The sequence below is a fragment of the Garra rufa genome, chromosome 3 (assembly GCF_049309525.1).
Source record: "Garra rufa chromosome 3, GarRuf1.0, whole genome shotgun sequence".
Classification (NCBI taxonomy): Eukaryota; Metazoa; Chordata; class Actinopteri; order Cypriniformes; family Cyprinidae; genus Garra; species Garra rufa.
The window spans coordinates 12,242,771-12,258,391 of NC_133363.1; the positions used below are offsets into that span (position 1 = coordinate 12,242,771).

General features: G+C 35.1%; 1 protein-coding gene across 2 annotated transcripts; it reads left to right on the plus strand.

The window, feature by feature from the left end:
- Positions 1-1,914: 1,914 nt before the first annotated feature.
- On the plus strand, positions 1,915-13,727 carry scamp2l (secretory carrier membrane protein 2, like). 2 transcript variants are annotated; one of them, XR_012355277.1, is made up of 10 exons: positions 1,915-2,044; positions 2,665-2,742; positions 5,221-5,295; positions 5,422-5,536; positions 5,628-5,756; positions 6,939-7,098; positions 10,355-10,456; positions 10,541-10,586; positions 10,891-11,008; positions 12,796-12,933. XR_012355277.1 is itself a non-coding variant. In XM_073836853.1 (9 exons), the coding sequence occupies exons 1-9, from the start codon at positions 1,988-1,990 to the stop codon at positions 12,934-12,936; spliced, it is 975 nt and encodes a 324-aa protein (XP_073692954.1). In that variant the 5' UTR covers positions 1,915-1,987; the 3' UTR covers positions 12,937-13,727. The 2 variants fall into 2 exon arrangements, 1 of the variants encoding a protein (XP_073692954.1); XM_073836853.1 differs by lacking the exon at positions 10,541-10,586 and having other exon boundaries at positions 12,796-13,727.
- Positions 13,728-15,621: the final 1,894 nt, after the last annotated feature.

Consider the following 15,621-nt stretch of genomic DNA (forward strand, 5'->3'; position numbering starts at 1 on the left):
CTGATTTGAGCACTTGGAGGAAAACTTGAATTACCGGTTTGTCCTGCAAACCTCAAAGAGGTGCTCTAGTCTCTTCTCACTTTGCCAAATGGGCGCATCCAGCCTAAGGGAATTTTAATTGTTTGAGAGCTGTTTAACTTGTCTTACTGCTGGCAAAGGTGCAGAGTTACATGGGCCATTGTACAAAACTGGTGAAAACTTCTGTCCCACAACCAAAAAACACATTTAAAGCATTTAAGTATTCAAATCTTGGATGATTACTAACATCATTGATTTTATCTATTGAAACCCACAATAATATTTCAAATATCAGCAAGCTTAATATATATAAAAATCATCATTTAGTGGGTGCTTTCAATTGGGAGGTGGCTGTCCTGAACCCTAACCCCTAAATTTAAATTTATGAAGATTATATTGAAATAATTTTGTTTTTAGTCCTTTGTTTTAAAAAATATCTTAAATTTTTTTTTTTAAAGTGAAGTTCAAAAACAAAATATTTATTTTAGATTTCCCATGTAAATTATGAAGCTTTATGTAAAAAAAAATGTGTCCCGCATTTTCATGTGATTACCAAAACAGTGTGTGTCTTAGTCCATTGGCTGAGACTTTAACTACACGCCTGTACTTATGATCATGAAATAGTCCTGTCTTTTTATTTCATAGCTACAAGGTGTGAGTAAATGGGTCCCATCATTTTGAGGTAAATGTGTTCAAAAATATGAAAAATCTGTGTGTACCTTTAAAGAATGTCACAACCGAACACCATTTTTCGATAACTAAGCACACTTTTTGTTTTGTTTTTACATGTGTACTGTTCAGAAATGTGCTAACTAACCATGTGCTGACTAGCATCTTTGAGTTGGGTTCAAAAGCATCTAAAATTGTCACTACTAAAACATTCAGTGGCGTTCGGTAGTGACATCTTTGTTTTTTGGGGATGACAAAATGGACTGCATAATCCTCATATTTGGGGGAAATAAACAATTTTAGTACAGTTATGCAAATTTTTTGTATGTTTTAGTTAAAATTCTGTAATGTGATGTGGTCGCTACCGAAAATGTGCTGTCATAACTGAAACATGGGATGTTTTGTCAAAAAAAAACTAAGATGTCACAATAGTGTTTGTCAAACTAATGAATTCTTAAGTCTGAAATCAGTATGATCAACTGTTTGCCTTTTACAAAGAAAAATTGGATTGAAACTACAACAAATTTCAGAAATTACACTTGAAATAAAAATGTTGTTAAAATTTAATTGTTATTGATTTACCTATAAAGAAAAATAATAAAATAGCGAAAAAAATATATATTTACAATGTAGATGTAAGCAAAATCTTAATAGGTCAATATAACCATTCTAGTTATATGATATATTACTGTGTTTCGGTAATATATTCCAAAACTTTCTGAAAATACAATATGAGAATTAACTGCACAATTACTAAAAAATGTGTGCCTTGGATATTATACAATTTGCATAAATACAAAATTTGTGGAAAAAGACATTAATTTTCAAGACGTTTCTAACTATGACTTTGAATCAATTCTGTAGAATGGCCTATATATGTATTTTGACTGAATAGTTATCAATACAACAAAAGAGTAGAAACCTAGAAACTGATACTGTGGTGGTACAATGGTACTACGTTTCTGCTACTTAAAGAGACAGAAATACTATTATAAACAAAAATGGTAACGTATCATGTTATTTCCTTTTACAAATCTTCCAACAAGTACCGTCTTATTATTAAAAACGTTACGTTTCTTTACGTGTAGCAGTACAGCTCCACATCAGAGCTCAAGTAGTATTAATTTCAAGCAGTGTAAGCAGAGCTGGAACATGAGATCAAACTAGCTCTCGCCTCTCTCACCCCGGTCTGGCGTGACCAGTGATTCCATCACGCATGCGCAGCGAGGTGTGTGCGCTCAGGGAGTTGCGCTGGCAGGTACACGGAGCACCAGTACACCTGTGCTAACCGCAAGACAAAATGTCTGGATTCGATAACAACCCCTTTGCCGAACCAGTTGATGTCAATCCTTTTCAGGTAAATATCCAACTTTGTTATTATATCTGTAGTACTGTGTATAATGTTAAAAGTTGTTTGCGCCGCAAACCTGTTTGGTTGGTTTGTTTGGTTCGGAGTCACTTGGGTAATGAGGTGAGATTGACAGGCGTTCAGCCAATCAGATTTCACTGCAAGGCTGACAAGCCAATCATCATCTGATGACGATAGAGGAAGTGTTATTTTGTTGAATTAAATCTTGTTGTTTTAGAATATAATAACTACGTTTTTTTTGTCTGCGATATTAATGTTACCATCATAACCATGTTTATCACTCTGTAAAGAACGTAAAGCATTTTTCCAACATGAAAAATTATACAACAGCGGTCCTTCAGCTTACCGAAGGTGTACGAAACCCATGTTACAAATCCATCAGTTTCATTTCATTTCGTCTGCGTTCGTGAATGATAATGGCCCTATATATGGTTTTTAGATACAAATATGTAAACAAACAAAGTATCAGAGATATGGTACTGAATAAATGTAATATTCGTGTAAGGGCAGAATACATGGCATTCTTCAAGGAATGCTATGGCGCATGTCCAAAAACCGTACATGACATGTTACATGAATAGACAAGTTATATTTTATGTGCCCGACAGGATCCATCAGTTACTCAAGTGACCAACACTGCAGCTGATGGCGTAGGAGAGTATAACCCATTTACAGCTGGTGCTCTGGTAAGCTTGACAATTTCCAATCTTCATTTTCAAATATTTCTCCCTTCCTCATGTGCTTTCATTTTCAAAACTAACTTATAGATGTTCTATTAGCCAGCCTTCCCAAGTAAAGAAATGCAAAGTCATTGCTCAATCCTAAACCTCAAATAGGAGTTCTGTTAAAAAAAAAAAAAAAAAAAAAAAAAACACTTTTTATTGTTTCAGTGTTGTATTACTTTTCTACTAGAATGCTTAACAGCTGCAGTTGCAATCAAAATTATTCAACCCCCCCAGAGACTGCAGTACTTTACAAATACAAGCTTTTCTGAAGATCCAGGAGTTTATAAAATTTGATCTACAACAGTTTACTGGCATATTAATAGTGATAATTAGAGGTCGACCGATATTGGACATACTGACACCGATAGCTAGGTTGGACCACACTGGCCAATACCGATTAATCGGCTAATTATTGTTTTTTATTTGTTTATTGTTAACAAAACTAATTTTTTAAAAAGAAATTAACACACTCTAACAAAGAACAATACTTCTATTCTACAGATTTTATCAATCATAATGTTACAAATGGACTCATATTGTAAAGTGTTATCTTTACATCAACAGTCAAGCTAAAGATGGCCGTCTTTGAATATCTACACAAATGTCAAAGTATTGAAATTACATACATAAAGAAATATTGTGTACTTTCACAATTTAACTGCTTCTATTCTAGAACATTTGTGATTATCTAATCAAAATATGTTAATCACACACCAGGCAAAAGTGCAGCGCCATGTCTAGAAGAACTCGCAGATATGTGGTATCACACACACGGGACGCATTGCGTTCAATTCAAGTGGTGGTCTACAAGATCTTATTTGATCAACAAATGGGCAGAACTATATTGCCGTCGTTTCTCCACTAATGCAGCAACTAGTCAACAAATTAATCACTTAGTAATGATATAAAAACATGCAATACAGTATACTGTGTACACTACACACTGCTTAGTAGTCAACCTCTGAAGTGTCCCGCTCTGTGCAGCGTTTTGAGTTAAATTTTAATAACACAGCTATGTCATAATTATTCAACAGTGCTGTTTTAAGTCACTTATTTGTATGGTAGGGAACAAAATTTTAAATAGAATTAGCTTGGACTGTTACACATACATACATTTAGCCCATGCATGTGCTGAAGTTGAGTAGGAAATATGGAAAAGTCAGCAGAGCTCTCACAAAAGCTATAGAGATGAAATATTTTTATTATATTAGAAAGTGTAAAGCTACATGAAGATTTCCAAGACATTAATAAAATCTCACAGGGACACAGCTGACAGCCTTACTCCTTAGTTTAAAGTGTGTTGTTGTATCAAAAAACCTTTAAGGTCATTGAACGAAAAAAAAAGCACAAAATAATAAAATGTTTGATCAGAGCAACTGAGAAAAACCTGTAGTGTACAGCCAAAGACTTGCAAGATGACCCATCGAAAGGAGAAAAAACATTGCAACAGTGCAAAGAATAAGATGAACACTAGACAAGTATGGCCTTCATCTTAAGGCATCTTGCCAAATGCCGCTCTTGACCAAGAAGAACATAAAACACTGACTTGAATATGCTAAAATTCAGTTGAAAAGACCTGTGGAGTTCTGGAAGAATGTTTTATGGCGTGATGTGACAAAACTGGAACTTTTTAGGCCTGTGGATCAGTGGTATGTCTGGTGCAAAAAAAGGCAGAGCTTTTAGGCAGAAGCACACCATCTCCATCGTCAAACATGGTGGACCAGTCCTGTTATAGGGGTGTTTTACTGTAGCCGAAAGTGGAAAACATGACCAAATAAAGGATACAGTGGCTTCTTTCAAGTATCAAGTTTTCAAGTTTCAATGACTGAAGCTAATGATCAAAGGACTTTCCTGCAGGACAATCATCCCAAAGTATACATCCAAATTGACTTATGCTTGATTCAGGAATTAGTCATAAAATGTTCTTGAGTGGCCTGTTCAGTCTCCAGATTTAATTCTTATTGAAAATATTTGGTTGAAGTTGAAGAAAGCAGTGGCAATGTGACAACCAAAGATTATCAGTGGTCTGAAAGCTTTTTCAGGTGAGGAATGGGCCAAGATTGCAGTAGAGAGGTGACAGAAGCTTCTAAGCACTTCCAAGCAATGTTTATTGGTGGATTGAATGTTTATCTGGTCGTTTGGTTTGAAGATTGCACCAAATTTGACTTTTGGGGTTGAATAATTTTGAACATGAACGTTTAGAGCCAATTTGATTTTTCGTTATTCATCAGCTTACCTACTCAGAATTACTCAAATGTGTATAATACATTTTTTCTAATAGTGTACTGATGCCTTTGTTGAATTGTTTTCACAAAATTCCGTTCTCTGCAGCAAAATGTCTTGCAGGTCAAGGGGGTTGAATAATTTCCAATTGCAACTGTATATGTAATCACAATCAAAGAGTTTGAAAACAATATTTTCCTCCCACTCTCGTTTAAGGGTGGGCGCACCGTTCCCATATCAGCCCCCTCTCAACCAGCAGTCCTCCAGACTACAGTGGAGCCCAGTCCACAAGTTAGTACAATGTTAATGCTGAACTATACTTAACACATGATATTTGTATGCTAATGCATGCTGTATTTATCTTAGTACAGTACATCATGAAATAAGCTACTGTATCGTATCTGGTTCCTCCATCAGGCCAGTGTCGCTGCAGGACAGGCTGAGCTCCTCCGTCAGCAAGCGGAGCTGGAAAAGAAGGCTGCGGAGCTGGAGCGTAAAGAACAGGAGCTTCAGGATCGAAATACAGCATTGGGTAAACCACACTAATACTGGTCTTATTCTGTGAGACTTTCTTCTGTGGTCACTTGTACTCTTGACATGAAGAGAAATCTGCTTGCTTGCAGGTAAAGAAAACAACTGGCCACCTTTACCCAAGTTTTTCCCTATAAAACCGTGCTTCTATCAGGATTTTAATGAAGAAATTCCTGTGGACTATCAGAGGGTTTGCAAGATGATGTACTACCTCTGGATTTGTAAGTGAATGTGGAGATCAGCAAATTCTATTCAAAATAGAACAGGTTGCTATAATTATACTGCAGCAGGGTTATTTATTTTAAAAAGATAAAAATAAAATGCTACATGATTTAATGATGAATTGATGATGAAATGTAAAAATGTAACCTAAAGTACCAAAAAACTAAAACTAAATAAATCAAAACTAATAAAAATGATGTAGTCATTAAAAAAAAATTAAATGCTAAAGAAGCACAGCACAATTATTAACACTAAAGTAAAATTAAAGTGTAAAATCTAAAATATTTGATAGATGAAACTGAAATAACACTGCTGCAGTATTTTGTATTTTTAAATCTGATTTTGTGTAAAAATGTATGGTGATAAAGGAGAAGTTTGCTTCCAGAATACAAATCTACTGATAATTTACTTACCCACATGTCATCCAAGATGTTCATGTCTTTTTCTGCAGTCGTAAAGAAATTAAGGTTTTGAGGAAAACATTCCACAATTTTTCTCCTTATAGTGGACTTAAATGGTTGTCGACGATTTGAAGGTCCAAATTGCAGTTTCAGTGCAGTGTCAAAACAATAAATATAAACATTTGCGGTTAAAGAGTATATATATATTGCACCAGCTCCACCTTGCGCATTTTTTGTAATGATGTTGAGGAAGGTAACATATGACCTAGGCAGAAGTGCAAAGAAAATGTGCAAATGTGCAAAGAAAGTCAAATGCCCTTTACAAAAAAGGTAAAACACAGATGTCAGACGATTTTGAAGTTAAGAGGAGAAAATGACAAGGAGTATTTGGCATTAGTCTACCTTTTTGACCTGAAGTACACAGATGTACACAAACTAACTGCGTTTGACCTTTTCAATGTGATAACATATTGTCCAATATATGGAGAAAAATCCTGGAATGTTTTCCTCAAAAAACTTTCTTTGTGACTGAAGAAAGAAAGACATCTTGGATGACACTGGGGTGAGTAAATTATTAGGAAGTTTTCATTTTTAAAGTTAACTTCTCCTTTAAATTGCATTTTTATTGTTTGTTTCATTTGTCAGCGGAAATGGAAGGTTAAATCAAGCACATTGTATTTTTGAGTAGAATGGTTGTATTCTTTAGCAAATATTTTAGAAAATGTTCTTGCTCTGTGTAAGCCTACAATAGATAATGGGCCACATCTTCTTTGTCAACAGATCACAGTGTGACGCTGTTTCTGAACCTGCTGGCCTGTCTGGTGTATTTCACCGTCTCTACTACAAATGGAGTGGACTTTGGACTCTCGATCCTCTGGTTTATTTTGTTCACTCCTGTCGCTTTCCTCTGCTGGTACCGACCCGTATACAAGGCCTTCAAGTGAGTTCAGTGTTGATATTTTGCATTGTGACATTATTTTCATGACATTTTCATGCCAGCCTCACAGCCTCATTATAGTAATGACAAAAGTCACAACAGGTGAATAGGATAAAAAATGTAACCATTATTGTAGATATCACCATACTTTCCGAGTCAATTAATTAGAGTACATTTAGACAATTGTTTTGTCTTACAGTTTTTCTAAAATGTTGTTTAAAGATTAAATAGAGTTTTTATCTAACATTGGATGAAGCTAAAATTACAAACAAGCTTTTTCATTTTGTTGACATTATAGGTTTAGACCCCCTAAAGCATGCAATTCCTCCATTGCAGTATGATTGGATATGACAGGTTATGGTCAGCTATATGTGATAAATCCCAACCCTTGTGTTTGTACGCAATCTGTATTCGCAAATCAGTCTGAATGAACAATATAATGGCATTAATGGAAAGAATATTTTTAAAAAGTATGTAAACAACCACACACTTCGATATAACCGCTTATATAATATTTCAAAAATTATCTGTGGGAGTTTTTAGTGAGTAATCACCTTGGTGAAATTTTAAGTAAATCTCTGTCTGTGACCAATATTTACTGAGCTTTGACTGATGATCCAAAAAATTCAAAAATACCACAGCATACCACTGATATATGGGCTATTCTACGGAACTGCTTCAAAGTATGCAAATTGTATAATATCCATGGTACACATTTCTAGTAATTGTGGAGTTATATAATTTAATAAGAAGGGTCATATTGACCTATGAAGATTTTGCTTACATCGTTCGTGTAAATATATATATTTTATTCTTTATATTTGATTTATGAGATTTGTATTTTGAATCCAATTTTTTTTTGTAAAATGCAAAAAGTTGATCATACTGATTTAAAAGTTAAGGATTTATTAGTTTGAATATACAGTCGTGGCCAAAAGTTTTGAGAATTACATAAATATTGGAAATTGGAAAAGTTGCTGCTTAAGTTTTTATAATAGCAATTTGCATATACTCCAGAATGTTATGAAGAGTGATCAGATGAATTGCATAGTCCTTCTTTGCCATGAAAATGAACTTAATCCCGAAAAAAACTTTCCACTGCATTTCTTTGCTGTCATTAAAGGACCTGCTGAGATCATTTCAGTAATCGTCTTGTTAACTCAGGTGAGAATGTTGACGAGCACAAGGCTGGAGATCATTATGTCAGGCTGATTGGGTTAGAATGGCAGACTTGACATGTTAAAAGGAGGGTGATGCTTGAAATCATTGTTCTTCCATTGTTAACCATGGTGACCTGCAAAGAAACACGTGCAGCCATCATTGCGTTCCATAAAAATGGCTTCACAGGCAAGGATATTGTGGCTACTAAGATTGCACCTAAATCAACAATTTATAGGATCATCAAGAACTTCAAGGAAAGAGGTTCAATTCTTGTTACGAAGGCTTCAGGGCGTCCAAGAAAGTCCAGCAAGCGCCAGGATCGTCTCCTAAAGAGGATTCAGCTGCGGGATCGGAGTGCCACCAGTGCAGAGCTTGCTCAGGAATGTGAGGCGAAGACTTTTGGAAGATGGCCTGGTGTCAAGAAGGGCAGCAAAGAAGCCACTTCTCTCCAAAAAAAAAACATCAGGGACAGATTGATCTTCTGCAAAAAGTATGGCGAATGGACTGCTGAGGACTGGGGCAAAGTCATATTCTCCGATGAAGCCTCTTTCCGATTGTTTGGGGCATCTGAAAAAAGGCTTGTCCGGAGAAGAAAAGGTGAGCGCTACCATCAGTCCTGTGTCATGCCAACAGTAAAGCATCCTGAGACCATTCATGTGTGGGGTTGCTTCTCATCCAAGGGAGTGGGCTCACTCACAATTTTGCCCAAAAACACAGCCATGAATAAAGAATGGTACCAAAACACCCTCCAACAGCAACTTCTTCCAACAATCCAACAACAGTTTGGTGAAGAACAATGCATTCTCCAGCACGATGGAGCACTGTGCATAAGGCAAAAGTAATAACTAAGTGGCTCGGGGACCAAAATGTTGAAATTTTGGGTCCATGGCCTGGAAACTCCCCAGATCTTAATCCCATTGAGAACTTGTGGTCAATCCTCAAGAGGCGGGTGGACAAACAAAAACCCACTAATTCTGACAAACTCCAAGAAGTGATTATGAAAGAATGGGTTGCTATCAGTCAGGATTTGGCCCAGAAGTTGATTGAGAGCATGCCCAGTCGAATTGCAGAGGTCCTGAAAAAGAAGGGCCAACACTGCAAATACTGACTCTTTGCATAAATGTCATGTAATTGTCGATAAAAGCCTTTGAAACGTATGAAGTGCTTGTAATTATATTTCAGTACATCACAGAAACAACTGAAACAAAGATCTAAAAGCAGTTTAGCAGCAAACTTTGTGAAAACTAATATTTGTGTCATTCTCAAAACTTTTGGCCACGACTGTACATTGAACCAAACACTGTCATAACATCTTAATTGATAATTCAATATACTTTGACAAAACATCCCACGTTTCAGTCGTGGCAGCACATTTTCGGTAGTGACAATAATGTTTTGGTTGCGACCACATCACATTACAGAATTTCAACCCACATACTAAAACACTACTAAAAGGTACTAAAAATTGGCATAACTGTACTAAAATTTTGTATTTTTGCTACGGTAGTGACAATTTAATGGGATAACACATAAAATGTAAAAAATTACATAGAATTTCATAATTTGAAATATAAAATATATTTTTAACTTTTTTTAAATCTAAAAGATATTTTTAAAAACAACAATGGAATAAAATGCAAAAATTATTTCAAAATCATTTAAGTTTAGGGGTTAGGGTTTGGGACAGCCACCTCCCAATTGAAAGCACCCACTAAATTATGATTTTATATATATTAAGCTTACTGATATTGTAAATATTATTGTGGTTTTCAATAGATAAAAGGAATTTAGTAAACATCTAAGATTTGAATACTTAAATGCTTTTAAAATGTGTTTTTGGCTCAGACCAATTCTGTAGAATAGACCATTTGCATGTAATAAAACAATTAATTGTGTATTTTGGATGCTTTCTTTCTACTAGTCTGAAAGATGAGATCTTATAGAATAAAAACAATGGCTTTCCATGTAGTGTGATACTGTAGCTTAAATGTCATGAAAAACAATAAATGATGTTACAGTGTAATCTTTGTGGTCCTGAAAGGCACTTCAGTTATGTAAAGAGAAGTCATCTCATCTGTAACTTTTGTTTGCATTGCAGATCTGACAGCTCCTTCAGTTTCTTCTTTTTCTTCTTCATTTTCTCATTCCAAGTAATAGTGTACATCATTCAGAGTGTTGGGATCCCCGGCTGGGGAAACAGGTGAGTTACTCCATCATTGGCGCTCTTTTAAGCGTGTTATTTGAGTTTCGGTGTGTATTTCCTCTCTGCATGTTTCTTTGACAGATCTCCACTTCATAATGTGGCGGTGTTCATTTTCCGGGGTCTCTCTGTGAGTGTGGGCTCTGTTCTCTATTTTCCATGAACCTCCTAATGGTCATATGTTTTTTCTGGTGAAACATCCTGTACTCTTCTCAGCAATGTGGCTTTTTAATTTACAGTTTCATAACGTTAAAATTGTACAAATCTCTAACCCATTGAACCTATTGAACTTCGACAGTTCCATCCAGCACAGTTTGTGCGTGTGGTTTACTCCTAAACAGTTTTAATTTTCTAAGTTTTATTTTGTTGTGTTTGTAAGATAGTTTGAAAGTGCCTGCTGACAGCATTAATGTGATATGATGGTTGTTTCGCAGCGGCTGGATCACGGCCATCTCTGTGGTCAAGACTGACATAGCCGCTTCAGTCTTCATGATGGTGGTGGCTGGATTCTTCACTTCAAATGCTGTGCTGTCCATTATCTTACTGAAAATGGTAAGAGCATATGTGAACATGTGGTTGTACTTATACTTGCTTACATCCTTGTGTAAAACCTGTCTATATTCGTCTGTTTCTCTTTATCATTTTGGCACTAATATGTGGGTCAAAGATGAAAATGAGTTTTTAAGCATCAAAACAATAAAAGCTTAATACAGCTATATTTTTTTTTTCTGTACATTAGAATGTGTCCTAGTTAATTTTATTTTTTTTGCTGAGCAAAAAATAATGACTATTACACATTTTTACCATGATTTGCAGAAAACACCCATTCAAATGTAATTTAGTGTAACAATAGTTCTTATAACAAAAAATCCTTTTAGACATACGGTTGAAGTCAAAAGTTTGCATACACCTTGCAGAATCTGCAAAATGTTAATTATTTTACCAAAATATGAGGGATCATACAAAATGCATGTTATTATTTTTAACACTGACCTGAATAAGATATGTCTAATAAAAGATGTTTACATATAGACCACAAGAGAAAATAATAGTTGAAATTATAAAAATGACCCCGTTCAAAAGTTTACATACACTTGATTCTGAATACTGCGTTGTTTACCTGAATAATCCACAGCTGTGTTTTTATTTTGTTGTTTGTGAGTTCCTTGTTTGTCCTGAACAGCTAAACTGCCCAATGTTCTTCAGAAAAATTCTTTAGGTCCCACAAATTCTGTTTTGTTTTTTTAGCTTTTTGTGTATTTGAACCCTTTTGAAGCCATTTTGTCTTCTGGGAAACATGTAAGTGTCTTCTGTTGTTTCTGAAGGGCAGTACTAAAAAAAGAAGATATTTAGGCCAAATAAGAAAAATGTACACTTTTTCATTCTGTTCTTAATGCTTTGTGTTCCCTTCTGGAGCATCAGTGAGTGTTTGAACCTTCTGTAATAGTTGCATATGAGTCCCTCAGTTGTCCTCAGTGTGAAAAGATGGATCTCAAAATCAAACAGTTATAGTTGGAAAGGGTTCAAATACACAAAAATGCTGAAAAACCAAAGAATTTGTGGACCCTGAAGGGTTTTTTTTGTAGAACAGCAGGCAGTTTAACTGTTCAGGACAACTATCACTAAACAAAACCAAAAAATAAAAAAAATAAAACACACAGCTGTGACTCATTCAGGTAAGAACACAGTAATAAGAATCAAGTGTATATAAACTTTTGAACATGGTCATTTTTATAAATTCAACTATTATTTTCTTTGTGGACTATATATAAGTCTTTTATGTGAAATATCTTATTCAGGTCAGTACTAAATAAAATAAAAAATAACATGCATTTTTGTATGACCCCTCTTATTTTGGAACATTTTGCAGATTCTGCAAGGTGAATGTAAACTTTTGACTTTAACTGTATTTAGAACCAGAATCATTAGTTGTCATTAAAAGACTGTTTAAAGGGATGGTTAAAAAAAATCTGTCATTAAATACTCACCTGCATTTCATTCCAAACCCGTAAGACCTTTATTCATATTCAGTTGAACACAAATGAATGTTTATAATAAAATCTGAAAGCTGTCTGACCCTGCATAGACAGCAATTCAACTGACACGTTCAAGGCCCAGAAATTCCTTTAAAGGACGTTGTTACAATAGTCCATGTGATTTTTTTTAAAGCATGCATTTTGTTGTAGTAAAATACATTTTAAAAGTAACCTTTCCAACCCTGTAATAAGGTACAGAGTATACCTTTAAAAGGGTGACAACCTCAGTGACAGCTTTTAAGCCTTTTTAATTATATTGTTCATTACTAATAATGTACTTGTGTTCAAAACTTGTGTTTTCAGGTTCACTCCATGTACAGACACACAGGTGCAAGCTTCCAGAAGGCACAGCAAGAGTTTTCTCAGGGGGTCGTCACTAACCGAACCTTCCAGTCTGCTGCCACCACAGCTGCATCTTCAGCCGTACATGGAGCCTTTCAGTAACAGCCATAGATACTGTTAAAGACTGTCAATAAGTTCTGCACATAAACATTCATCAAACAATCCAAACCTCTTATGGAAGGACAATCTGTATGCTTCTCAAAGCTCGTGTTTTTCCCCCGTTTGGTTACTGAAAATATTTTAAGGTGAAAGTTACCTGGCTGTTGATCGGTGAGGCACTTTAGATGATAATATGGGTTCTGTCTGAATACAGGCTGTCTTTTGTTTTCCTCTGTATTCCTCTTGTAATGAAGGCAATATTTAGAGACGGTTTTATGAAACAGGTATGTTAAGTTAAAGTGTTTCAGAGGCACTATTTAATTGATTTTTATGTAATGTTACAAGGTTGTTACAATAACGTCAATCCATGTTTCCATATTTCGGTCAATTCAAATTATACTGTCTAGTTTAGTCCCTTCTATATGTATTTACCAATGTTGTTACATGCTGAAATGTTCTACACTTTATACTTCAACTAAATTTGTTGTATGTTTTAGTAATGGTTCTATAACATTTGAAGAACCATTCCACAACAAAAACCATATATTAACCTATAGACTGTCTTAAGGGTGAACCCTAGTACTGTTGTGAAAAATATGTGCTGTTATTTGTTACAGTCTTGTTACATTCTCAAACTGAAGTGATGATTTTGCAGTGTTCTCACTTATGAACAAAATATGTATATATTTATAAATTAAGCAGATCTTATTTTACTGTGGTTGATTTGGATGGGCTGCTCAAATATTTTATGAGTTATTGTTAAATAAACTTATGCATGTCTTTGTTTGACATTAGTCTTTGTAATGTATTACTTGACAAAAAAAGTAAATTTCTATTAAATAAAAATACAACGTCCAATAAGATTCCAAGAATCAAGTAAGATCCTACAGGGTAAACCGAAATTTCTATAGAGGGTTTTCACGACCATCAATTGGCCATATTGCTGGCACTGAATGTAAACAATGCTTCTGAACCGAATGGAATGCATATTTTGCTGATTATTGCTGCTGAAAATGGTCAATATCTCTAATATGGCCGTGCATCCGGGTAACTGACCAAACTGTCGCAAGTGCAAACGCTATAGGATTTTTTTGGCAGGGCATACAATTTAACTTTAATACTAATTATATAACTAATAATACTAAATAAAATTCATTGGCTAGATGTAGGATAACATGTAGTACCTCCAGAATCCACTGTATACTGTTAGATTTTAGGCCTAAATAATTTAAAACTGAGCATCCAACATTTAACCTCAACATTTTGAAATTGCAGGTATTATAAGCAGACAGATGTGGTTACTTTGTTTTAAAATGTAATAGTTCTGAAGACCAAACTCTGAAAGACAGCTGTCTGATGAAGAAAATAAAACGTAAATCTCCATAAAGAGCTGAAATACTGTTACGCAAATACATTTTGTTGTGTTTTGTATAGTTTATGATTTTACACAGTTGCAATCAAAATTATTCAACCCTTGACTTGCAAGACATTTTGCTGCGGAGAACAACATTTTATGAAAACAATTCAACAAAGGCATCAGTAAACTATTAGAGAAAGTTTATTAATACACATTTGAGTGATTCTGAGAATGTAACATTGATGAATCATGATAAAAATCAAATTGGCTCTAAACACTCAAATTATTCGATCCCCAAAAATCAAATTTTGCACAGAATAATTTATTCTTTAAAACACCAATGAACACTGCCTGTAAGAGCTGAGAAGCTTCTGTCACCTCTCTACAGCAGTCTTGGCCCATTACTCACCTGAAAAAGATTTTAGATTACTGGTTTTCACATTGCCACTGCTTTCTTCAAATTCAACCAAATATTTTCAATGAGAATTAAGTCTGCAGACTGAACAGACCACTCAAGAACATTCCGTGAACCAAGCATCAGTAGATTTGGATGCATAATTTGGGATGGCTGTCCTGCAGGAAAGTCCACCATCATCATCTTCAGTCTTTGCACCAAAGGCATCACAATTCTTGTCAAAATGCCCTGATACTTCACAGAATCCATGATGTCTTTCAAACAGTCATGCTTTCCACTTCTTGCTACAGTAAAACAACCCCATAACAGGATTGATGCACCTCCAAGTTTGACAATGGAGATGGTGTTCTTCTGCTTTGCCTTTTTTTGCACCACACATACTGCTGATCCATGGGTCACTCCATAAAACATTCTTACAGAACTCCTCAGGTTTATCCAAATTAATTTTAGCATGTTCAAGTCGGCCTTTTTGTTCTTCTTGGTCAAGAGTGGCATTCTGCAAAATGCCTCATCATGAAGGCCATACTTCTCTTGTGTTTGTTTTATACTCTGCACTGAAATTGTTAAGGTCATCTTGCAAGTCTTTGGCTGTACATTGTAGATTTTTCACAGTTGCTCTGATCAAATGTTTTATGCTATTGTGCTTTTTTGGTACAACACATTTTAAACTAAGGATTAATGCTGCCAGCTGTGTCTCTAGGAACTTTTACCCCCAGTTTCACAGACAAGGCTTAAGCCTAGTCCTAGACTAAAACGTAAGTCTGAGCTGTTTCAGCTGAAAGAAATTTGCACTGACTGATCTTAAAATATGTCCGATTTTTTGTTTTGTCTCAAGATGCACACCAGTAATGTTTTTACCTAAGGAATATTTCTAAAAACTACATAAATGTCCTAATTGAACAATAGCCTAATCCTG

Bases quoted from the DNA above. Each gene is read 5' to 3' on its own strand.
- scamp2l (XM_073836853.1), top strand. From the start codon at position 1,988: ATGTCTGGATTCGATAACAACCCCTTTGCCGAACCAGTTGATGTCAAT. The intron at 5,757-6,938 runs GTAAGTGAATGT...CTTTGTCAACAG, and splicing joins GATGTACTACCTCTGGATTT to ATCACAGTGTGACGCTGTTT. The intron at 11,009-12,795 runs GTAAGAGCATAT...TTGTGTTTTCAG, and splicing joins CCATTATCTTACTGAAAATG to GTTCACTCCATGTACAGACA.